Source organism: Erpetoichthys calabaricus, chromosome 3 (assembly GCF_900747795.2).
Source record: "Erpetoichthys calabaricus chromosome 3, fErpCal1.3, whole genome shotgun sequence".
Taxonomy (NCBI): Eukaryota; Metazoa; Chordata; class Cladistia; order Polypteriformes; family Polypteridae; genus Erpetoichthys; species Erpetoichthys calabaricus.
This window is the reverse complement of record NC_041396.2, coordinates 233,988,704-234,016,063: the sequence shown is the minus strand read 5'-3', so window position 1 is coordinate 234,016,063 and position 27,360 is coordinate 233,988,704. Positions and strand designations below refer to the sequence as shown.

General features: G+C 38.9%; 1 protein-coding gene across 2 annotated transcripts in view; it reads right to left on the bottom strand.

The window, feature by feature from the left end:
- Nucleotides 1-23,729, bottom strand: part of pcmt (protein-L-isoaspartate (D-aspartate) O-methyltransferase) — a 70,422-nt gene extending 46,693 nt beyond the window's left edge. Inside the window, exon 1 of one of the 2 annotated variants that reach the window (XM_028797902.2) lies at nt 23,303-23,729. In XM_028797902.2, coding sequence (XP_028653735.1) covers nt 23,303-23,483 — 181 coding nt within the window. In that variant the 5' untranslated portion in view covers nt 23,484-23,729. The remainder of the gene's footprint in view (nt 1-23,302) is intronic. The other variant, XM_028797901.2, reaches the window with a different exon arrangement.
- Nucleotides 23,730-27,360: the final 3,631 nt, after the last annotated feature.

The window sequence follows — 27,360 nt, the reverse complement described above, 5'->3', positions numbered from 1 at the left end:
AACACTGCTGGCCTATTCGCACCAAGCACTGAATGTTCACCACACCATCTGGAGTGATTTTAATGCCCCTTGCATCCTCGCCCTTTCAAAACTGCTTATTCTCGCAACTTGGTGCCAACGGCCGCAAAAATTCAAAGAGAAAGGCGATTTCGATTAAAGCTCTAGAGGCCTGAAAGGAGATTTCGACTACAGCTCGAGGCCTAATTACGCATTCTGATTCAATTACGCATTCATTCAATACACCTATATCAGGTTTGTGGTGCTTATACTTATTACTATTCCATATTTTACTGGAACATTCATCATTCAATATTATACTATAGGCTTGGAAAATTCATCAACTAACAGTACAAGTCTGTACAGTAATGAGTGAAGCGGACTAAAATCATTACAAAAAAACTTCTTCGTTTCTTCTTCTACTTTTTGTTGATTTGTATTTCTCATTTTTTCCCTTTTACTGCCATAGGCCTACATAATTATAAAATATGGCAATTTTTATGCACATGACACAAAATAAATTAAGCTTAAAGACTACATGTGTTTCCAAATTCAAAGGGCATTCCCTGTCAAACTAGCATTCGCCATGACTATAAACCTATAAACAAGTCACAAGGACAAACATTTGACATGGTAGGAATATTCCTTGCTAAACCCGTTTTCAGCCATGGTCAATTGTATGTGGCTTTTTCAAGAGTCAGAAGGGCAAGTGATGTGAAGGTGCAAGTTAAAGATGGGCCACATCAAGGGAAATTACTACCAAACAGTGAGAGTGTCTTCACAAAAAATGTAGTCTACAGCGAGATTTTACAACTTTAGTCGCATACTGACAGGCCTCCAGTATACAAACAAAAAACATTGTCATAGATAGCATGTATTTTTTAAGTGTACAGTATTTTTCGCCGTGATAAAGTCATACATATCCCAAACCTCTTAGTTAATTATCATTACTTACATCACTTTCTTATTTATTTCTTACTTATCATTTGTTCTTCATATACTGCTGACAATAACTAGTGCCCGTTTCATCTTATGTTGTTGAAACTGGCTTTTTGTCTAGTTTAAAAATAAAAATCTGGTTCCAACAAAGAATATTCCTAAAACACTTCACAGTTTAAACTTTAAATTTCACTACAAACATTAAAAAAGCCAGAGATGTCCGTTTTATCATAACACCTCTGTCCTTCCATCCACTTTACAAATCTTACATTCTCTCCAGAAGAGTTATGAAACTCCAAAGCTACAGTTGATACAAAAAGTCTGCACACCATTGCCAAATTCACAGATATTGTGTAATAAAAAATGAAACCAATTCTGAAAATTCTGTCAGAACTTATTCCACCTTTTAACTGCAAAATTGCTAGAAGTTTACTTTTCAAAATCTACCCCTCCCTTTAATTACATATTTAACATTTGTACAAACTTAAATTTCCTGCATGAAATCATACTTGTCTGCTTTACATATTTGCATTATTTCAGAACTCTTGTAAAATACTTTTTGTTGTGCTTTTTTTGTTCTTTTCAAAGCGTCTTATATGACAGATCAGACTTTGTTACTGCTTAGCCTACGTACTCCTCCAACAGTAAAATATTAACTGGATCTGCAGTTTAACTGGTAGTCTGCATCACACTCACCAATGTACATTTCAAATATATGACCCTTTCACTATGTTTGTCACATTTTGGGGGTTACATGAATGGACATTAGACTTCAAAAACTAAACAAACGACACAAATTTAGCACTTGCAGATCTGTATTTAGCAACAGCTATGTGCATAATAGCGCAAGGTGCATGCAACGTTTCTCTTACGCACTATAAGCTGTATACAGTGGGGCAAAAAAGTATTTAGTCAGCCACCAATTGTGCAAGTTCTCCCACTTAAAAAGATGAGAGAGGCCTGTAATTTTCATCATAGGTATACCTCAACTATGAGAGACAAAACGAAAAAAAAAAAATCCAGAAAATCATACAACAGTATTTTCTTTTCCCATGCATGAGTGGATGTTAACCACATTTTCCACTGCAATTACTACAGAAGACTGGCTAAGAATAATCTATTCCACTGTGATGAGCATTGTACATTGTACAGAAAAACATTTTAATGTGCACACAAGTATTAATACAGGTTTGCATGGCCCCATAAAGTGACAGTTTTCAAGGGGGTGGCACCAATAAAGAGAAGGAATCACACTGCATGACAGTTGCAGTCAAAATATAGAACCTTTTTATTGAACATATTTTGCAAACAACTTAAGATAAAATATTGAAAACATATTTTCAACCATCCAAAGAGACATTTAGAGTTAGTAAAATAGTCAGAGGTGCTTGTCAAAAGTTGTATTGCACTGAACATGTCTTAGAAAAGGAATACAGAGTAAATATGTTTTGTACATCAACTACACTTTAATGTTAATCTCTGTCCACTGACACGTTATAGTGACTTTTTAAAACAACTTTCCCATCACTAAACTGCATAATATTTAAACTAATAAATAATAACAATAAAATAAATAATAGTGCAACTTCCAGTAATAATACTATCCCTTCAAGACTTCAAGCCCAGGTGCATTACACAGTATTAACCAAATAAAAATAAAAACAAGTGTAACTTGGTGATGACATCTTTACCAACTGAACCATCATTAAGGCACATTGCATTAATATGGACCTTGCTTCAAGCTAAGCTATACATAAATAATAAAACTGCAACTTGTATTTATAATGCTATTTGTGGTATAATCCTACTGAATCGTATTAAGGCCACAGTGAAGAAAAAAAAAATGTTGACTTTATTCTCGTAGTTTATTTTCTCATTAAAGTAGAATGTCGTAAACTAAACTTTACCCTAAAATCAATGTTTAATTTACTAGATTTTCTCAAACCCTGTCATAAGTTAATGTAGCACATTAAATGCTTTGTGTTGTGTTCCCCGACCCAGTTGTTAATCGCTAAGTGCACTTTAAACTGATTTCCTCCGCACTAAGAGGAGGCGCCGGCAGAGATCGCCGCACAGAAAACACTCACTTCATGATATTCCTGCTCTCTGAAATTTTAGAATGCTAAGATAAATACTTGATGTCATTTTCATGATGAAATGCATTAAAGCATGTATTAAACGTGTTGTGGTAGTGCTGCGGTGTACATTCTATGTAGAGAACTTTATGGCAGGTGTGACGAGGCTTCAAAAAACTGGATGTATGAATGGGCATCGAACAGGTTTAACTTAAATATTGTGTAAATGTTGGGTTCGTGATCTGGTGGTCGGAGACATGAACACGGAATTCAATGGATGTTCTTCTGAGCGGGCTTTCTTTATTGCATGCATGCTGTCTCTATCTGACGTACCAAACTCCCAGTTCCTATCCTTTTTCTTTGTCCACATAACCAATCAGCACACTATAAACGTCTTTGTGAAATTAAAACTAGTTATAAACTTAGACCACGGAGTGTTCAGAACTTTAAAAAAATCTTCGTTATACATGTTTAAATATGCCATCCATTCAGGATTGCGCCCATCCCAGCAAGACATTGTGGGCGAGGCAGGAACAAATCCTGAACGAGGCTCCAGCACATCGCAGGGTGAATACGAGCAATACATACACTAGCAGGGTTAATATAGCATAAGAAAACCCCACATCCTACATGACTTTGAAAGGAAAATGAAGCACGTCGAGTAAACCCACCAGAAAAACATGCAATTTCAAAGCAGGGTAAACCCACCAGAAAAACATGCAATTTCAAAGCAGGGAACACCCGGGACCCCTTTGCTGCGAGGCAGCAGTACAACCTCCATGCCACCGTGCCCCCACATGATTAATACATGCTTTAATGCATTTCATCATGAAAATTATATCAAGTGCTTATCTTAGCATTCTAAATGTTCTGGGAGCAGGAATGTCATGAAAGTTATGTATTCTGTGTACTGCATGAGCCTCCACTTAGTGCAAGAGGAAGTCAATTTAAGAGGCAGGTAGCCATTAACATGGCTCGGGGAACATTTAACACAAAGCATTTAACGTGCTACATAACTTACAACAGGGTTTGAGAAAATCTAGTAAATTAAATATTCATTTTAAGATGAAGTTTAGTTTACAATGTTCTACTCTAATGACAAATTATGAGAATAAAGTCAACATGTCGACTTTAATCTCAACATAAACGGCGAGAATAAAGTCAACATGTCGTCACACAATTACACAGTATCCAGGTACATTACACAGTATTGAAAAAAATAAAACAAGTACAACTTGGCTTGCAGTATTATCCAGTAGTATAGAAACAGTATTCACACATTTGAAGATAATGGTCCACATCCGAACTTTTAAATACAAAATATCTCCAGACAACAGACATGACTCCTTTTTCCAGCAAAAGTTCTTCTGTGTCATCATGTTCAACTTTATCGTCCACTACAGCTTCAGTTTCAGAATATTCTCTGTCCATTTTCATCACGCAATACCTCCACTACCGCATGTACTCTGTTGTATGCCTGTTTAGCGGTGTAGCAGTGAAAAAGGTCCCCCTTAAACAGTTTCCCGCTGTGCCACATTCCAAACGTTGTTTAGGCAATTTAAACCGGTGTTACGGTGTAAGAAAAATCCACATCATAACGAAAATAAAAAACGGTTTTCGGTATGAACCGGTATACCACACAGCACTATAGTGAGGGTATTAGAAATAAACTTGATCCTTTAGGTGTAAAAGTCAAGACAGAGGTAAAGAATTTAGGGGTAATTATTGACTCTGACCTAAGTAATAAATCACATATTAATCAGACTAGGACAGCATTTTTCCATCCATCCATCCATCCTCTCCCGCTTATCCGAGGTCGGGTCATGGGGGCAGCAGCTTGAGCAGAGATGCCCAGACTTCCCTCTCTCCGGCCACTTCTTCCGGGAGAATCCCAAGGTGTTCCCAGGCCAGCCGAGAGACATAGTCCCTCCAGCTTGGCCTGGGTCTTCCCCGGGGCCTCCTCCCGGTTAGACATGCCCGGAACACCTCACCAGGGAGGCGTCCAGGAGGCATCCTGATCAGATGCCCGAGCCACCTCATCTGACTCCTCTTGATGCAGAGGAGCAGCGGTTCTACTCTGAGCCCCTCCCGGATGACTGAGCTTCTCACCCTATCTTTAAGGGAAAGCCCAGACACCCTGCGGAGGAAACTCATTTCAGCCGCTTGTATTCGCAATCTCGTTCTTTCGGTCACTACCCATAGTTCATGACCATAGGTGAGGAACATAGATCGACTGGTAAATTGAGAGCTTCGCCTTGCGGCTCAGCTCCTTTTTCACCATGACAGACCGATGCAGAGCCCGCATTACTGCGGATGCCGCACCGATCCGCCTGTCGATCTCACGCTCCATTCTTCCCTCACTCGTGAACAAGACCCCGAGATATTTGAACTCCTCCACTTGGGGCAGGATCTCACCACCAACCCTGAGAGGGCACTCCACCCTTTTCCGGCTGAGGACCATGGTCTCGGATTTGGAGGTGCCGATTCCCATCCCAGCCGCTTCACTCGGCTGCGAACCGATCCAGAGAGAGTTGAAGATCACGGCCTGATGAAGCAAACAGGACAACATCATCTACAAAAAGCAGTGACCCAATCCTGAGTCCACCAAACCAGACCCTCTCAACGCCCTGGCTGCGCCTAGAAATTATGTCAATAAAAGTTATGAACAGAATCGGTGACAAAGGGCAGCCCTGGCGGAGTCCAACTCTCACTGGAAACGGGTTCGACTTACTGCCGGCAATGCGGACCAAGCTCTGGCACCGATCGTACAGGGACCGAACAGCCTTTATCAGGGGGTCCAGTACCCCATACTCTCACAGTACCCCCCACAGGATTCCCCGAGGGACACTGTCGAATGCCTTTTCCAAGTCGACAAAACACATGTAGACTAGTTGGGCAAACTCCCATGCACCCTCCAGGACCCTGCTAAGGGTGTAGAGCTGGTCCATTGTTCCGCGACCAGGATGAAAACCACACTGTTCCTCCTGAATCCGAGGTTCGACTATCCGACGGACCCTCCTCTCCAGGACTCCCGAATAGACTTTTCCAGGGAGGCTGAGGAGTGTGATCCCTCTGTAGTTGGAACACACCCTCCGGTTCCCTTTCTTAAAGAGGGGGACCACCACCCCGGTCTGCCAATCCAGGGGCACTGTCCCTGATGTCCATGCGATGTTGCAGAGGCGTGTCAACCAAGACAATCCTACAACATCCAGAGCCTTGAGGAACTCCGGGCATATCTCATCCACCCCCGGGGCCCTGCAACCAAGGAGTTTTTTGACCACCTCGGTGACCTCAGTCCCAGAGATGGGGGAGCCCACCTCTGAGTCCCCAGGCTCTGTTTCTCATTGGAAGGCATGTTAGTGGGATTGAGGAGGTCTTCGAAATACTCCCCCCACCGACCCACAACGTCCCGAGTCGAGGTCAGCAGCGCACCATCACCACCTTATACAGTGTTGACACTGCACTGCTTCCCCATCCTGAGACGCCGGACGGTGGACCAGAATCTCCTCGAAGCCGTCCGAAAGTCGTTCTCCATGGCCTCCCCAAACTCCTCCCACGCCCGAGTTTTTGCCTCAGCAACCACCAAAGCCACATTCCGCTTGGCCTGCCGGTACCTATCAGCTGCCTCCAGAGTCCCACAGGTTCAAACCTTCTATGATGAATGAAAACTTTGGACGGCATTTTCCCTTGCCCGAACGCGGGTCACCGGGGCCCCCCTCTGGAGCCAGGCCTGGAGGTGGGGCTCGATGGCGAGCGCCTGGTGGCCGGGCCTGCACCTATGGGGCTCGGCCGGGCACAGCCCGAAGAGGCAACGTGGGTCCCCCTTCCCATGGGCTCACCACCTATGAGAGGAGCCAAGGAGGTCAGGTACAGTGTGAGTTGGGTGGTGGCCGAAGGCGGGGACCTTGGCGGTCCCATCCTCGGCTACAGAAACTGGCTCTTGGGATGTGGAATGTCACCTCTCTGAAGGGGAAGGAGCCTGAGCTAGTGCGCGAGGTTGAGAGGTTCCGGCTAGATATAGTCGGACTCACCTCGACGCACAGCTTGGACTCTGGAACCAATCTCCTTGAGAGGGGCTGGACTCTCTACCACTCTGGAGTTGCCCCCGGTGACAGGCGCCGAGCGGGTGTGGGTATACTTATTGCCCCCCGACTTAGAGCCTGTTTATTGGGGTTTACCCCAGTAGACGAGAGGGTAAAAGCAGTTCGGAGTACCCACCCTTTTTGGAGTCCCTGGAGGAGGTGCTAGAGGGCATACCTTCTGGGGACTCCCTCATTCTGCTGGGAGACTTCAATGCTCACGTGGGCAATGACAGGGAGACCTGGAAGGGCGTGATTGGGAGGAATGGCCCCCCCGATCTGAACCCGAGCGGTGTTTTATTATTGGACTTCTGTGCTCGTCACGGATTGTCCATAACGAACACCATGTTCAAGCATAGGGGTGTTCATATGTGCACTTGGCACCAGGACACCCTAGGCCTCAGTTCGATGATCGACTTCGTGGTCGTGTCATCGGACTTGCGGCCACATGTCTTGGACACTCGGGTGAAGAGAGGGGCGGAGCTGTCAACTGATCACCACCTGCTGATGAGTTGGCTTCGATGGTGGGGGAGGATGCCGGTCAGGCCTGGTAGGCCCAAACGTGTTGTGAGGGTCTGCTGGGAACGTCTGGCAGAGCCCCCTGTCAGAAGTAGCTTCAACTCCCACCTCCGGCAGAACTTCGACCACATCCCGAGGGAGGTGTGGGACATTGAGTCCAAATGGGCCATGTTCCGTGCCTCTGTTGTTGAGGCAGCTGACCGGAGCTGTGGCTGTAGCATTTTTTCACTTAAGTAATATAGAAAAAGTTAGATCCCTTATAACTTTGCAAGATGCTGAAAAATTACTCAATGCTTTTGTTTTTAGACTAGATTAATGCAATGCACTCCTTTCAGGACTACCCACAAAAGACATTAATTGGTTGCAACTAGTGCAGAATGCAGCTACCAGAATCTTAACTAGGAAAAGAAAACCGAGCACATCTCTCCAGTTTTGATGTCATTAAATTGGTTACCAGTGCCATTTAGAATTGACTTTAAAATACTGCTTACGATTTACAAAGCCTTAAATAATCTCGCTCCATCCTATACTAAAGAATGCCTGTCACCTTACACTCCAAATCATAACCTTAGAACTTCAAATGAGTGTCTGTTGATAATTCCAAGAGATAAACTTCAAAGAAGTGGTGAGGCAGCCTTCTGCTGTTATGCACCTAAAATCGGAATAGCTTACCGATAGATGGTGGAGCACTTTTACAAAAAAAAAAAAAAAATGCTAAAAACCTATTATTTTAACATGGCTTTCTCATAGCTACATTTTTGTGTAACCCTGATATACTGTATATACATTGAATTATCATTTTTATAATGGCTCCGCAAACCGTACTATTCCCTGCTTTCTCTGCTATTCTTTTTCCGGTTTTCCTGTGGTGGCGATCTGTGCTGCCACCACCACCTGATCAAGGCACCATGCAGTCCCTACATGATTGATTGAAGGGCCAGATGTCCATATGACCATCATCATCAAATTCTTTCATGTGAAGCCTGAAAACCATGAGGACTGATTTAGATCATTTATATGAGGTAGAATACCCAGTGGGGGGCTGGGTGGTCTCATGGCCTTGGAACCTGTGCAGATTTCTTGTTTCCTCCAGCCCTCTGCAGCTTACTTTATTCTTTATTATTTAGTATTGCCTAATTATAATTTTTATTTTTTATAAATGTTTCTTTCTTCATCTTGTAAAGCGTTTTGAGTTACATCATTTGTATGAAAATGTGCTATATAAATAAATGTTGTTGATGAAGTTATTTATGGACTGACTCCATAATGGACAAAAGTGGTATAAAAGAAAACCAGTGTTTGTCTTTTGGGTTTTCCTTTTTAAATAATGAACACGATTCCTGCAGTCACGTGCTGAAATTCTATTGTCTAGACAAGACATGTTTTTCTTTTTGACATGTGCTGATGATGTTATGTATCATCAAGTTCCACAATGAAAAGGTCCAAAACAGCAAATGAAACAAACTAAGACATACTCCAGACTTCTTCCTCACAAATAACAAAGTACTATCACAAATATTAAAAAAATAATGCATTTACTTTTGTTTATATAATTCCTTTCTCAAAGGAACAATTTATTCAGAAGACAATAAAACAGAACCAACAATAAAATAACAGAATTAAAAAAAAACAGGATAACAAAGCAAATAAAAAACAACCCAATACCCACAATGTAGAAAAGAAAAAAAATCTATAGGATCTATTATAGAAAGATACTGGCAGAAGATTTTCAGTTTTGAAGGACGATAGGGAAGAGCTATCTCAGATAGACTGAGGTAAAAAAAATTCTGAAGTTTTGGGCCATGGCACTAAAAGACCTGCCACCCCAGGCAAACAGATTTGTATATTTGGCTAGCACACATAAACACCGAAGGTGGTAAGCAAAAGTTTCTATTGTACATGCCAAGAAATTGGTAACAAACCTAACTGATAATGAACAAGAGTGATGTGTTTGGTATGTTTAGCATAAGTAAAAGCTCTTGTGGCTGAATTTTGCATAGACTGTAGCCAACTGAAGACACTACCTGAACACCAGTGACTGTAAACATGTTAATCAAGTCAGGAAGTAATCAAAGCACGAGCCAGTGTTTCAGCATCTTCTTTGTTAAGGGCAAAGGCAAGCAATGTTGCAGAGATGGAAAAATGTAATTTTAGTAAGTAAGATTATATGAGGCTCAAAGGTAAGTGATCAGTTCAGTAAAATGCCAACATTACTGACTAACTGTAAAGGACAGACAATCATTCCATCAATATTAATACAAACGTTTGATACCTTGGAAACCACTGATTGTGGGGCAACTATCATATCTATTTATATCAGAATTTAATTTAATGAGAAGAATGTATTGATAGACCGTATAAAAAAAAAGCTGTAACATTAAATAGAAGGAGAATGTTAAGTGCAGCAACATTAGCAGACAAAGAGGTAATACACAATTCTCAAAACAGCAGCCTTTGTAGGAGTAGGTGATATGTGGGAGTGGGCTGTACAGCTAAACCTCCATAGAAGAGCATAAACACACACTTTCAAGGTTAAAGTAGATAAGCAGTTTATTGTATCTGCATGTACTTTTCCAACTGAAAAACTTATTTTTTACCAAATGCACTACTGACTAATTATGAACATTGGTGCAACCAATACCATCAAAACACTTGTCTCTACTACGCAAGCAGATTCGATAGTGGGTAAAAGTACAGCCTCCCCCTCTCATTCACTCACTCATGCCCATATTAACAAGCAAAAACAGCACTACAACATACTGTTCATGTCCCACATTCCTGTCAGCATCAACTGCACAGAATTCCAGTTAATCCTATTAAAGTGGTAGGTTCACTTATTACACACAAACAACAAACAACATACAAGTCCATACAAAAATAAATTAGTTTTAAGAAACAACTATACCAACATAAAATATTTTCCATTTGCTTTTACATGCGTATTTTGTGTTTGAATGTGTTTGCAAGTTTTGTGCCAATTTGTATCATACTGGTTTTTATTAAATCCACACTGGAAAAAGATTTTCATCATGTCCAATGGGGGCTGGGAGGTCTTTTAGGCTAGATCCCCTGCAAATAGTCCCCCCCCCCCCCCTTCTCCAGCATCTCGCTCCTTAACCCTGGCCAGGCAACCATAGGAATGGACTTGTCTTAACAGACTTAAAAAAAAACTTATCTTCAAATTAGGAATCTACTTCTTGTATATCTCTATTGTTTAAGTGCATATTCTTTATCAATTAATTTTATATACTATTTATTTAGTCATATCTAACTATTTCTAATTTGTTGTTTTTTGTCTTGTAACTCTTCTTCTAACTCCGCTACTAGACGAGGTTCCAAGCCCAGATAATGGAGGAGGGTTGGGATGTGGGGCAACCCCTCCCACCAAAAAACTGTTTTTGCTACAGAAACGGCAGGAAGTCAATGCATAGTTAGTCAACAGCATGGTGGGCGCCATCAATCTATGACAGCAATGGAGCAAAGACATTTTATGGCCGTCCATCACTCAATGTCTGACCTGGCTTTCCAGATGAAACAGATCGCCAAATTCAGCACCTGAGAGGTTTGAACACTGTTTCAGACTGGGAATCTGGCACAATTGTTTCAGAAATTTGATTCCTGCAACCCTGATATTCTCTGCATTAGAGGAGTTTGATGGGCCAACAGAGGGAAGTGTGTCAGTGACAGCAAAACTAGTCTCTATTCTAGCCATGACAACAACCATATCTATAGCATCAGTATTGTTCACTTGGCATGAGCCACTGGGGCTCTTCTCGGATGAAGACCAGTATCAGACAGGATCATGTCCGTGCAACTGCAAGGACCACATGTGAAAGTTACGGTCATCCAAGCCTACACCCTAACCGAAGTTACGAACAATGATGTGAAACATGCCTTCTATGAAGACTTGTAAGCCAAACTCAATCGTGCTCCGTGCCAATTCCTCATTCTCCTCACGGGCGACTTCAATGCGCAGATTAGTGGTGCTAGGGCTGGTTTCAATCAAGTGATTGGACAAGCTGGTCGTACCAATCACGCGATCGACAATACTGTTTTCCTCTTATCAGATTCTAACAATTAATTGATGAGGTGGGAGACATGACTAATAAATGGGTATTAAATGAAGTGGCAGGGGCAGGATCAAATTTAGAGGAAGAAAAGTTGGATTTTGTAATTAACTCAGAAACTGAAAAATAAATCTGTAGGATGAATGTAAACAGCAACTGCTGTGAAGTTTTTCAGAGGGTTTCATGAAAAAGAAAATGGAGAAAATGGAAAGTACGGCTGTAATATTGTATTTACTTTTTCTTTAAAAAAATTAGCAGTTTGGTAGTGGCCAACAGAGCTCAGAGCAGATGAATTCGAGAGTTGAATAAGTCTGTTTATTGCTGTAAATAAATAAAGATTTGGAAAGATTTAGGATTACTGTTATCATCCTCTTCTATAATACGCTATCGTGGCTGTTCGTTTGTCTGTCCAGAATTTTAAATCACCTATAGCTCACAAACCGTTTCACCTATTGACTTGAAATTTGGTAGATATAAACTATGTGACGTCTACTATCCGCTTTTGGGGTGATGATTTTTATTACTCTTTATTTTTATTTTATTGTAGAATCAACTTTCGGCAGCACACAGCAGGGCGACTGTGCAGCACATGCGTATGGGCGCCGTTCTCAACCCTACCACCTTCACTAATCATTCTTGAGGCAGATTGAAGACTTAAGTGCCAGCTTAAGTGAAAAATTAAAGAAAACGTACTAAGTAATTGCAACACAAAACTAACTTAATCAGTTTTAACGCGAAAAGATGCCGACAAAAGAAGAGAAGCAGCGGGCTGCTAGGGTGGAGAAAAGAAGAGCTGCTCAGGAAGTAGCAAGTGCATCAACCTCTGAGCAAACGAATGATAAACGTACAGAGAAAGGGCTCAAGTCAAGTGTATTCACTGCACGTTATCGTGCAGTACACCATTACTGGTTGTTTATAACTGTGGAGTAGTTAGAGGAATGGGTTTTATTTAGGGCATTTCTATACTTGGACATATTCTCAGTGTAGGCTAAATAATGGACAGTGAAGACCACTTTTATTGTAAAAGTCAACCGATTACTTTCATTTTCCCTAGAGTTTTGAAGAAAACCACAAGAAAGTGTAAGACCCAAATTACTGAGTGTTACCAAAAGAAATCTCTGTATTTATTTTTCATGTATGTACTTTTATAAAACATCATAAATCTTAATGCACAACAACAATACATAATTATTATTGTTGATGTTTTAGAAAAACAACACACCTTAATGTAAACAAAGGCTTTTTCAAGTTTAAAAATAATGATCATGCTAAGAAGTTGACACTGCTTCAGAGCATCAAGCAACAGATTCAAATCCCAGCCACAGGATGTGTGGTGCTTTCATTGAATTCCTTTGGCCATTTGTGATTCTGTACTAAATACTTCATGCCATTAGGTTAATTTGTGACACTAAATAGGATCAGAATGAATGCACATGGTTTTGTACATGAGTGCTGCCTGAAATGAAATTGTAATATCAATTATCAGCTGCTACTATCTCCTTTTCATTCTCTTTTTCTTTTCAGTATTCTTCTGTTGCACTCCCACCACTGAAAGAGACCTAGATATGTGTGGGAATCTCTATCATCAGTAGTGTCAGAAATGTACTTAAAGCCCCCCTTAAACATGTGGTCCTTATTTATATTAACTTAATTTTTCACTTACTGCTTTTCTCAAACAGCACATTTTTCAACTATATATGTTATTTGAAGTAAATATACTGTATATTTTAGTATATTAGGACACAGCTGAAAGTGTGAGGCATAAAAAAATGAATGTCTGTAGGCATCTTTGTTAATTTCCATAAACCTCTTGGCATCTCATAGTTCTCTCCACGTGTTACCAAGGACCTTGCATGCAACTGACAACTATGATGTTTTCATACAGTACCAAAACACTGCACTTCACAAGTCAAACAGCTTTTTGCCAAGAGTTGACTCATGAGAAGTATTTTTCAGCATGTGTCATATTAACCCATTCCTAATGTAGGTGGGAGAAATCATACCTAACTGTAAACATGACACCTCAGACAAATTTAATTTTGAAAAATACCAAATGATTTTAAATAATTATGTGTTGAAACAAGCATTACATTTTAAGTGCTTATTACTGGTGCTTAGTGACTGTCATTAAACACAGAGTTGCACAACTGATAAAAACGAAGAATTGAAGCACAATTAATAATATAAATTAGGGCTTAAATTTTTTTATTGGCATCAGGTACCTAAACCAATGTAAGAGTTTATAAAGAACTAGACAAAGAGCCTGTTTCGACAATGTAAGATGAAACAGGCACGAGTTTGTGTCAGCAGTGTATGAAGAACAAATGATAAGTAACGAAGAAGTTGTTTTCTAATGATTGTTGTCCGCTTTACTCATTACTGTACAGGCTTGTACTGTTTAGTTGATGAATTTTCCAGGCCTATAGTATAATATTGAATGATGAATGTTCCAATACAATATGGAATAGTAATAAGTATAAGCACCACAAACCTGATATAGGTGTATTGAATGAATGCGTAATTGAATCAGAATGCGTAATTAGGCCTCGAGGTATAGTCGAAATCGCCTTTCAGGCCTCTAGAGCTTTAATCGAAGTTGCCTTTCTCTTTGAATTTTTGCGGCCGTAAATCCACCGCCTGCCGCAATGTTGGGGTTGGATGTCGGTCTAGTAAGGTTTTTCGGGCAGCTGCGCAGAAGGCGACTGCGCATTCGGCTTCAGACGTGAGTGAGTGAGTGAGGAGGCAGGCGAATTATGTATTAAGATAATGATAATTATGGACTACACTATAACTTACACCTACCACGTTTATTCACTAACATTTTCTGTTCAGTGACTGAAAAAGTAAATACTACTTAAAATCAATGCTAAACTATAAAAAATAAAAAATAACACTGTCATATAAATATTAATATTATATGGGATAATTTCATCTACATAACTATTTTAAAACTGTTTTCGTAACAACATACTTTACATATCTGTTAGCAACTCAGCAAATGCTATGTGAGATTATTTTTGCATCAGTATATGGAGTAAACATTAGCTGGTAATACTCAACTAAAAACTCAAATTCAAATTTCAGATGTCACCAACTATTGATGCTTTATTTTCCTAAATAAATTCCTCTCTTTTTATATTTGTCTCAATTTTAAAGTTATGTTTGTAAATGTAGATGTGTTACTTGAAGATTAATCTAGGTGCTTAATATACAGTGCATCCGGAAAGTATTCACAGCGCATCACTTTTTCCACATTTTGTTATGTTACAGCCTTATTCCAAAATGGATTAAATTCATTTTTTTCCTCAGAATTCTACACAAAACACTCCATAATGACAACGTGAAAAAAGTTTACTTGAGATTTTTGCAAATTTATTAAAAATAAAAAAATTGAGAAAGCACATGTACATAAGAATTCACAGCCTTTGCCATGAAGCTCGAAATTGAGCTCAGGTGCATCCTGTTTCCCCCGATCATCCTTGAGATGTTTCTGCAGCTTAATTGGAGTCCACCTGTGGTAAATTCAGTTGGTTGGACATGATTTGGAAAGGCACACACCTGTCTATATAAGGTCCCACAGTTGACAGTTCACGTCAGAGCACAAACCAGGCATGAAGTCAAAGGAATTGTCTGTAGACCTCCAAGACAGGATTGTCTCGAGGCACAAATCTGGGGAAGGTTACAGAAAAATTTCTGCTACTTTGAAGGTCCCAATAAGCACAGTGGCCTCCATCATCAGTAAGTTCGAAACCACCAGGACTCTTCCTAGAGCTGGCCGGCCATCTAAACTGAGCGATCAGGGGAGAAGGGCTTTAGTCAGGGAGGTGACCAAGAACCCAGTGACCACTGTCAGAGCTCCAGAGGTCCTCTGTGGAGAGAGGAGAACCTTCCAGAAGGACAACCATTTCTGCAGCAATCCACCAATCAGGTCTGTATGGTAGAGTGGCCAGACGGAAGCCACTCCTTAGTAAAAGGCACATGGCAGCCCATCTGGAGTTTGCCAAAAGGCACCTGAAGGACTCTCAGACCATGAGAAAGAAAATTCTCTGGTCTGATGAGACAAAGATTGAACTCTTTGGTGTGAATGCCAGGCGTCACGTTTGAAGGAAACCTGGCACCATCTCTAAAGTGAAGCATGGTGGTGGCAGCATCATGCTGTGGGGATGTTTTTCAGCAGCAGGAACTGGGAGACTAGTCAGGAAAAAGGGAAAGATGACTGCAGCAATGTACAGAGACATCCTGGATGAAAACCTGCTCCAGAGCGCTCTTGACCTCAGACTGGGGTGACGGTTCATCTTTCAGCAGGATAACAACCCTAAGCACACAGCCAAGATATCAAAGGAGTGGCTTCAGGACAACTCTGTGAATGTCCTTGAGTGCCCCAGCCAGAGCCCAGACTTGAATCTGATTGAACATCTCTGGAGAGATCTTAAAATGGCTGTGCACCGACGCTTCCCATCCAACCTGATGGAGCTTGAGAGATGCTACAAAGAGGAATGGGCGAAACTGGCCAAGGATAGGTGTGCCAAGCTTGTGGCATCATATTCAAAAAGACTTGAGGCTGTAATTGCTGCCAAAGGTGCATCGACAAAGTATTGTGCAAAGGCTGTGAATACTTATGTACATGTGATTTCTCAGTTTTTGTATTTTTAATAAATTTGCAAAAACCTCAAGTAAACTTTTTTCACGTTGTCATTATAGGGTGTTGTGTGCAGAATTCTGAGGAAAAAAATGAATTTAATCCATTTTGGAATAAGGCTATAACATAACAAAATGTGGAAAAAGTGATGCGCTGTGAATACTTTCTGGATGCACTGTAAGTAATCAGGGGCCTCATGTATAACGCTGTGCGTAGAACTTACACTATAACATGGCGTAAGCACAAAAGCGGGATTGTGCGTACGCACAGAAAAATCCAGATGCAGGAATCTATGCGCACGCAAAATTTCACGTTCTTCCACTACATAAATCCCGATCAGCGTGAAAAGTAACGCACGTGCACGCGCCTTCTGTCCCGCCCCAAATCCTCCCAGAATTACGCCTCTTTGAATATGCAAATCAATATAAATAGCCTTCTGTGAAAAGACAATGGGAAAAGCACAGGGGAAAATATAAGAATTCCAGCGAATACCAAGCGAATACAAAGGAAAAACGTACTATTTGTTGGTTTAAACAGTGATATAATCAACAAAAGAAAGTTGATCGAGTGACAGAGTGTCGGAGAAACTCGAAAGATCCAAGTTCACAAAGTCGCACAGTGCCCGAACTAAAAAAGAAATCACATATCAAAGTCGCCATGAAAAGGCGAGTCGTAGCCCACCGTCTGAGTGTCATATGAAAGCTTATTAGGGTACAGACAAAACAAATAGGCACACAGTGGGAAAAAAGAACGAAATGTCAACTTTAATCTCGAAATTTCCACTTTAATCACGTAGTTTATTTTGCCATTAAAGTAGAACATCATAAACTTCATCTTAAAATCGTTTATTTTACTAGTTTCTCAAGTAGCACGTTAAATGCTTTGTTCTGTATTTGATCTTCTATGTGCTCTATGTGTGTGAATCACTACGTGCTTCCGTTCTTTCTCTTTCTCCGACGGGACACAGAATCCATTACATTCGTGATATTACAGCTCTCTGAATAATTAAAATACTGAGATGTATACGTGATATCATTTTCATGATGATAGGAATGAAAGCATGTTATTAAACATGGGAACACGGTGGCGCAGTGATTGTTCATATCTCACGCAAGAGGCTTGCTGCGCCATGTGCAACCTTCGATTAAATAATTTATTACAGCAGTACTGTCTCTTTCAAACGTACTAACCTCCAATTCCTGTCCTAACTTTTCTTTCTCCAAATGCCCAATCACCACACAATCTGCTCTGTAATAGACGTTAAGCCACCTGTAAGCTTAGAACGCCGATTCTTCAAAACTTTTAAGGAACACTGAAATATCTTCGTAGTACATGTTTAATTATTCTATCCGTCTATCTTTCCAGTGTCGCGTCAGCGCAAGAAGGAACAATCCCTGAACTAGCTAGCGCTGCGGCACCGTGTCCTCACGTTTAATTATTAACAATACAGATTATTTAAATGAAGTTAAAGTTTTATCTGTATAATATAATCAACATATTTTGCTGCATTTCATCTTAAAAATGTTATCATCATATGTAAATACACGCTTCATAAAGTGGCGCAGGTTGTGCAATATTATAACTGTAGTGCAAGTTTACAGTGAGGTAATTGTACTTATAAGTACAAACAGTTCTACAAGCAGCACTTGATGGACTGATTGAGTGCGTTTATAGTTCTTGGGATGAAACTTTTTCTAAACCGCGAAGTCCGTACAGGGAAGTCTCTGAAGCGTTTTGCCTTGGCTCAGGCAGCGTCTGCTTCATGCTGTATACCGATAATTCTCTTTCCAATCAGCTGCTGCTGTGAGTCCCCACTCAGATACAGTGATATAAATACTCCGAGTGGTGCAGTGAGAGCAATATGGAAAAAGATGATCTGCTGTGGCAACACCTAACGGGAGCAGCTGAAAGAAGAAGAAGATGCAGTGAGAGTTACAACGCTAAAGCAGTTATGGTATTTGAAATACTATGGCTATTTCCTGGACCATTATATTGCTGCATGTTAATTACAATCAGATGCATTACACTAATAAACAATATGCAGTTAGTTGCAGTGTATTTATAAAGCCGCGTCAGGAATGTGGATCTAAGAAAGAAATGGTGATCACACAGGAACAGTAGCACTGCTTTGACGCTGGGTGCCGCCAGTCTGCAAAACCGAGCGGAGAAATTGCGTACGCCAAGGTATGAGTTACCGTGGAAATGTGCGTGGCTTTACACCAAGTTTAGGTTTTATACATTGCGATTTGAGCGTGGAAAGGTTCGTACGCAACATTTCTGTGCGTACGCACCGTTTATACATGAGGCCCCAGATGTTGTTATTGCTTATGCCCGAGTACACTGAGCTGAACTGACAGTAACAAGACAAATGTTCATAACTTGGGTAACACTAAGTTAAGGTACTGCAAAAATTCATCTATTAGTCATTTACTATTATGTAACAAGACTTTAACAGACACTTCTTTCAGTCTTTATAACAGTTACAAAGCATCAGTAAAGTACTTATTCATCTCTGCAATGTGACCTACTAAAAGGATTACAATCTGGATTGGTTTGAGGTGGCTTAAACAAGGAACATTTCTCTTGATATTACATATTTTAGTATAAGATCTGTAAATCCTTCATATTAACAAGCAATTTTACCATCACGTCAATATGCCATACTTCACAGAGATTAATAACCTATCTACTGATGTTTTATAAATGTTATGAATACCAAAAGAAGCAATTTGTTAAGATCTTGTGACAGAAAAGTAGATGAGTGATTGATGTATTTTTGCAGTAGCTAAACTGAAGTATTAATATAACTTGCGAGTACATTTCACTTGCTTCAATACCATATCAGTATGTGTTAATTGAGCGTTATTACATTTATCAAAATTTATTATTTTTTTTTTAATAATGAACATCACATTGGCGTCAAAAAAAAAAAAAAAAAAAAAAACAACACAAATCCACCTCCCTTACATTCTTTGGTAAGGAGCCCTATCTTCAAACTGCAATCCAGTTTGAATATACTTCCTTTTTGTCCCACTATTGTGATTTTCCGGGAGTATTATAATAATAAATAAGAAAAAAATTATGGATGCTCAATTCAGTTTTTTTCAAGACTGGCACCTGATAAGGTGACAATATGCCTAACTACTTCAGCAATGAAGTTTTCCAGTAGGGCTGCAGAATCTGTAAAGAGTTACTTTTCAAGCAACAACTTTAGCATTTCTAAAAAGAAGTGAAATACCATAAATAGATCTTAGGTGAAAGGACATAAACAGTTTTCCTGTCAGGGACTTGTGAATATTCCCACCGCCAAATACAGTACAAAAGATAAACCAGCCTTTATTGTGTAGTATTGCTCCTGAGGCATTGTAATAATTGATCAAACCAGACATATTTGGAATTTGTCAATCACTCACACTAGTCATGTCTCCTTTCATTTGTGAGAAGTTAGAATCCACTTTATTCCAGCCAGAAGTAGTTCTGTTAATACTAAAATCCTTAATTCAACAAACTGTAATGAATATGCTTTAACTCCAGCTGGCATAATCACATAAGGAGGTATTTCCACTTAATGCTTAATTGCAAATAATGGCTGTTAAATTACTGCAAGAGACAGCTGTCTATTGCACGATATCACAAAAACAAATTAATTTTATTCAAGGTATCTAAAGAATTTAACTATTCAGTTAATCCTGAGAATTAAAAAAATAAAAAATAATGTAAAAATTATTTTTACAAAAAATATAGATCTAACTCTACCAATGCAACATTTCTGTATACTGGAGACAGTATGCATTTACATGTACCACATCGGAATAAGCAGCTTCAAAAATGCCAGTTATGGAAGTAGACTTTAAAATTTTCACCTTAACCAATTTCATTTTTCTAGAAGTTCAAATAGTTTTAATGTACCACACAATAAAACACTTTTACTTCAATATGTTTAATATTGACATGTTAAATGTGGGATAAGTCATTAATCAATGAGAAAATAATGAACTAAAATAAAACACATAAGGAAAGCAAAGTTACAGCATTACAGAGCGAGTCCAAGCACAGAAATATGTACATATGTGAATTTAACAAGAGTAACTATATAGAACATTTTAAAACCCAACCTAAATAGTAAAATGATATACATTTATATGTTAAAATGAAACACAAATTAAAATGCACACAACAAAACTGAGGTCAAAAATACCATGCAATCTTTGAAAATGAAGGCAACACTTAACCCACTGACAGTTACTGATAAAATGGAAAAATTCAATTCAGCGATTCAACTGAGTAACTGATTTGAGTACAAGTAATTAATGATTACGAAAAATAAGAATACTAATCATTTTCCTCTTCAAGATATTATATATTGCAAAAATAATGATTAATACAAAAGCAAACAACATGGACACAACTTATACCGTAGACACTTGAGACAGCATACTTTTAAAGTTTCAAGGTAGCTGAACCTGCACAAAAACACTAAATATATTCAAGTTTAAAAATAAGTGGCAAGTCACTGTAACAGCCTTAATAATTAAAGTTTGTTTGACTGGAATTACCAAAATTTCACATTAAAAATCCTAAAGCACTTGGCTTTCACTCCTTACAACAATATCTTGTAAACATTTGCCTTAAAATAATACTTTTTTACTTTTACCTACCAACACATCAAACATTCATTAGAGAGAATGCTCCAAATGGTTCACACCCTTGGCAAATAAAATTGACTTGAAAATACTACTAACGACATATAACTCCTTACAAAATAAAATAAGGAGCTACTATAGTACATTTACTCTAGGAAGAATGCTCAGTGGGATTGAGTGGTTTTTCTGCCTTTTAACCCCTGCAGATTTTCCTTCTTCTCCAGCGTCTCGCCTCTTCAGATTTTTTTCCTGTCCTCCTGACCATCTGACCTTATCATCACAGTCATCTATACATTTTTAAAAAAACTAATCCATATATTAAAACTCTACCTTCCTATTAATCACGTGTATTTTATGTAAGTACATACTGACTTTTTTTCATTACTTATTCATTATTATTGCTACATAATTGTTTTTCTTTTCTTGTAACTATTTTCTGACTTCTTACAAAGCAATTTAAGCTACATTCCGTATAAGAAAATGTGCTATAGAAATAAATGTTTTTATTGTTGTTGGATGGTAAAGACATCTCAGCATTTTGTCTTCCTTTATTAACAAATTGTGTTCATAAGAATTACTTTTGAACGCGCTAAAATCACATTTTTAATCCGTTACCTCCTGACTCACTGATACCACATATAACATTCAACTTGCCTTGATGTCTAGTTATGCAAAACATTGTTTTTTTGCCAATTCTCTGTGCTCTAAAACCAAAAACCCTGATTTTATGTAGGAAATTACACCCTTATGATAAAGTGTAAACCAATAGGTGCCTTCACCAAAAATGAATAGTCAGAAGAACTTGAAGCTGTGTGTGCAACATTCCCCCCCCCCCCATGAGGTGAGGGGTGAAACTTGCTCCTTTGCACAAAACTTTGAAAAAAATGGGGACTATAATACAGACAAGGGAAGTGTCGTTTTATGCATTTTGAGGATGCTGATCTTGAATATAATAATATATTCGATATTTGATCCATTGCCAGTGTCTCTAGCCCTCTAACTGCAACTCTCAGAATGTTAAAATGGCAACATTTTAAACATAAGTATGTGGTGTAAAGTTTTTAAATATTTCAAGGTCAGTGATTATTAATATGATGGTATTGTTGATCCTTTAGTAGGGATTTAGCCCCCTAAGGATCTCTATCAGTGTGTGAAAATATTTAGTCTTTGAACACTGTCATTGAGGCATACATTTTAAAATATAAAATATCTGCAGCAACTATTTATTATGTACCTCGTGAAGTACTGTTATGTACATTATTAGTTTATTATGTACCACATTATCATTCAAATTCTACACCAAGAATTAGGGTGGTTTACGCTGATTCGGACGTATTATAAAATGTATTCAGGGTTTATTTTTATACTCTTCATTAACAAATGTTACATATGACTACTCTGCACTATTTTTTAATTCACTGCAAAATGGCAACACAAAATTCACCTATGAGTCAAATGACATTCCAGATCTTACAGGCACAGTAATAATCATACAAAACGGAAAGAAAGCGTCATTTGAAGTGTTGCTTAACTGTGATAAAACAAGTTAAACGCCCAATGTTTGAATGATCCGTACGACGTGAAACGTTATCAACAGGATACATATGACAGGCCACGCGCGCGCACACAACATGCTCGCGCTCCGTGAAAACTCGCAGACGTACCGCCCATTTCCAAGCGCTCCAAACTTGAGGCGTCAATGTATATTTTTAGTAGTAGTGCGCTTGTACTTCTCAAACAGACCACAGATCGCATCAATCCATGTGCCATAACAGACAGCTGCGAGGCACCTTTCTGTTTATTTTAGCCTGTTACGGTATGTGTCTCCATGCACACTGGTGTGACTGCCACATCAAGTCCCTAATAAATTAAACTCATAAGTAAAGACCAAAACAAGTAGCCTTCCTTGCAGGCCGAATGCGTAACTTATGCGGCAGGAAGAAATGAATGCATATCACCTCACATCGATTTTGCCACATTTTCCAAAGCACGATGTACGGCTTCCACCTCTCTACTGCACTACATCGCCATGACTGACATGTATGCCATTACCTGTTGGAATTAAACTGACAATTAACGTTACTCTCCTTTTTATACGAAAAATAAAACAAATGCATCTTCGCATTATTCAAGATCTGACACACCCCTCTCTTTCCTTAGGTATGGGCGTTATCTACAATTAATTATTTTCTTATCCTTGTCTCACCCGCTTTCCTAAAGTTTTTCTCCTTACATAAATAATCTTGTATGACGTTCGCCATATTTATGCTTTAGACCCGGGCCTTCTGGTTACGAGCCCTCCCCCTCCTTCTCCTGGCCCTTCGCAATGGAGAGCTGAACTTACTGCGGAGATTGTTGACGAGCTCGGCATGGCTGGCTCCTCCTGATTTCCAGGCCATCATTGAACAGACACTGCGGATCAGGTAGAGAGCGCCCGTCAGTGCAGCGCCTGCGCATACCGCTTTACCCATAACGCTGACTACTTCCAGGACAGTTGAGCTGACATCATTGGCATCACCCGACATGCCCCTCCCTCGCCTAGGCTATAAAGCTACGTGGCTGCACTCCAGTCGCGCGTATAGTGGCGTAAACATCAATAGAGATAGTTCAAGTGCTCGTAAATACTTGTGAGTTAAAAGAAAAAAACAAAAACATGAACTTAAGGCTTCTAAGATTAATTGTTGCCACTTGAAAACGCAAAATTGGAATAAAACACTCTTGTAGTATCAATCCGAAGAACGATGCCTGCCATACTACGAAGAGTCCCAGTGCTGCCAATGGACGACCAGTAGGCGGAGTGGTAGCGTCTGCCGAGTTTTTTGGGCATGTGACTGAAATGTAGGGGTGGATTTTAGAGGTTGAGCGTTTCTTGATTCGCAGAGATTATACTTAATTGTAAACAAATACATTACAGTTTAAATGTTAAATAACATTTAAAGAATTAAAATAATGACAAAATAGGCGTACACGAATAGTGCGAACATTGTTTCGTTTGCTCTGTTCGCAAGGTCGTATAAATATGCTGACGTATGGTTCTAACTACTATATGTATGAATAATACCTTGGCGTGATCTGTAAAGGATCAATTCAGTTTTTACTGCACATCCTGCAGAATTAAAGAATTCAATGTAATCATTTACCCATCCATACAGTTTCTGAAGCCACTTTTCCATTAAAGATTGTCCATTGCACATTATTATTTTTTAGTTACCTATTGTAAACATTCAAAGTCCAATGAGTGGAGTCAGAGCATATTTCACCAGTACTGTAAATAGGATTGGATTGCAGTCCATAACTAACAGTATGCATGCAATCTTATATATATTCTGTCCCTGGACACATTTAATGTCTGGTTTATACCATATACCATAGCAGTAGTAAAATCTGTTCCATAATCTGTGCAAAAATCCAACATTACAGTATTCTCAAATATATGTGTTTCCTTACTGGCTGTCCGCATGTTTTTTCTTATTCAAAGCAGTGGACCAAGGCAGTCAACTGCTCAGTTCCTTTAGCATATATTTGTGACAAGACCTCAGTCAAAGTTGCTAGTATTAGATTTCTTCTTTGTACCGTTTTTTTGTTATTATAATAAGAATAGGAGCAACATGCAGGGTATTCGCTAGCATAGTGGTCTTGTGCTGCTGCGTAATACATCCAGTGATGTAGGTTCAGTATGGAGTTAGGGTATTCTTTCAGCATCTGCATGGATTTTTTTGTGGTTAGAAGCTCATTTACTGTCTGTGCTGAAGCTATTGAAAAAAGAAAAATGTATGGTAAACAACAGACTAGAAAGAAATGTATTTATTTATCTTTGCCTGTTAGAATATTAGAAAAATGTAGACAAGAAAAGGTCATTCAGCAGAACAAAGGTTGACAGTCTTATTCTTTACTTAATTCTTCCAAAAAAAACATCAAACCTAGTTTTGAAGGTCGCTAAAGTCCTACTGTCTACCACACAACTCTGTAACTTATTGCAAGTGTAAATGATTTTCTATATGAAGTAAAACTTCCTAATGTTTGTGAGAAATTTACCCTTAAGTTTCCAATTGTGTCGCATTGTTCTTGTTGAACTCACTTTAAAGCAATGATCTCGACCCACTTAGCTAATCCCCTTCATAATTTTAAACTTTTTAATCATGTCTCCTCTTAATCTTCTTTCATCATCTGCAAACTTAACCAGCTCCTTACTTATATTCCTATCCAAATCATTCATTTATATTAAAAATAGCAGCGGTCCTTGCATTGTCACTGAGGGACACCACTTTTAACTTCACCCAATTCTGATAATGTTCCTCGCACTATAACTCTAGTTTTAGCCAGTTCTGCACCCATTTACACACTACCCCCTGAATTCCTACTCTTTTAGTTTGATGCCCAACCACCTATATGGGACCTTATTAAATGATTTCTGAAACTCAAGATAAATAATTTCATATGCACTATTCTGATCATATCCTTCTGTTATATCCTCATGGAATTCCAGCATGTTAGTAAAACACAACCTTCCTTGTCTAAACACATGCTTACTGTTCAGTAACACCCCTGTTCTTTCCTTGTGTTGCTTAATCTTTTCCTTAATAATTCCTTCCATTTATTTACATGTGATACATGTTAAGCTTATTGGCCTATAGTTAGTTGGATCTGCCCAATCAACTTTTTTATATAATGGGATATTTGCCATTTTCTAGTCCTTTGGAATTTCCCCAGTGCACATTGACTTCTAAAAATATGTGTCAAGGGTATATATATGTACTCACCAACTTCCTTAAGCAATCAAGGATAAATATAATCTGGTCCTGGTGATTTGTTTGATTTCAGTTTATTTAATCTAAGCAGTACGTCTCCCTCTACATTTTCAAAATCCCTCAGTACCTCCTTAGAAATTTCTGTTGCCATTGGGAGGTTATGTACTTCACCACATGTGAAGATAGATTAGATTAGATTCAACTTTATTGTTTTTGTACAGATACAAAGAAATGCAGTTTAGCATCTAACCAGAAAGTGCAAATAGTAGAGTTATATATATATATATATATATATATATATATATATATATATACAGTATATATATATATATATTATATACACATAATATTTGAATTTACAAATAGTACTATATACAAGGGATAGTATATAGGTATCAATACTGACCAGTAAGTATAGATACATGATATGAATAAATATAGATATTTGAAATATTATTTTGCACAGAATAAATATATGTAAACAGGTGAAAACATATATAGAGTACTGTCAAAAGTTATAGATATTTAGAAGGGTCAGCTATTGAGTGGTGAGGATTTAAATTTCAGAATGGTAATTGTATTATGAAAGAAACTAGTTCTGACCCTGCTAGAGCAGGACTGAAGGCTCCTGTAGCACCTCCATGATGGAAGGATGGTAAACAGTCCATGGTTGAGGTGAGAGGTATCCTTGATGATGTTGCAAGACCATCACAAACACTATGTGTGCTGCAGGACAGTGACAGTCAGCAGCAGGATGCTGATGATGTGCTGGGCAGTTTTCATCACCTGTTGCAAGGCCTTTCAGTCAGCTATGGATCAGTTGAATCTGAGGAGACAGGCAGGCCTTCTTTAGCCTCAGCAGAAAATAAATTCGCTTTTGCATTTTTTTAACCAGACTGGAAGTGTTTATTGTTTCCAGGAAAGGTCCTCAGAGATGTGGATGCCCAGAAATTTAAAGCTGGAAGCACAGTCCACCTCAGCCCCATTTGAGTGTGTCTGCTGCCTTTAGTTTTCCGGTAATCCACAATGAGCTCTTTGGACTTCTTGGTGTTAAAGAGAGGTTATTGTCAGCACACCATGTTGCTAGGTGTTCAACCTCCTCCTGTCTGTAGGCTGACTTATTGTTGTCACTGATCAGTCATAGTACTGTGGTGTCATCTGAGAAATTTATGATAGAGTTGGAGCCATATAAAGAGACGCAGTCATCGGTGAAGAGGGAATAGAGGAGATGACTCACTGTTTGTATGCCTCTTTACTCTTCCTGATACACTTGACCTCTTTTTTAACTGTTCTTTTTACTACTAAAATACTGAAAGAATCTCTTTAGATCATCTTTTGCCTTATCAGCAATACTCATCTCGAGCTGCCTTTTAACTTTCCAAATATCCTTCTTAATGTTTGCCTTTGTGCTCTAATATGCCCTACAATTCACACTGGAGTTATTATTCTTATATGCCTTATATAGCCTTTATTCCTTTGTAGCTTATTTTTTATCTCTTTATTTTACCACTTCAGAGTTTTTTTTTAATTTCCAACTAATTCCAAAGTTTGGGATATACCTGTCCAGCGTTATATGTAAAACATTTTTAAACCTGTTCCACAGCTCCTTAGCTGTCTCCACACTTAAAAGCTCATCCCAATTCATCCCTTTTAG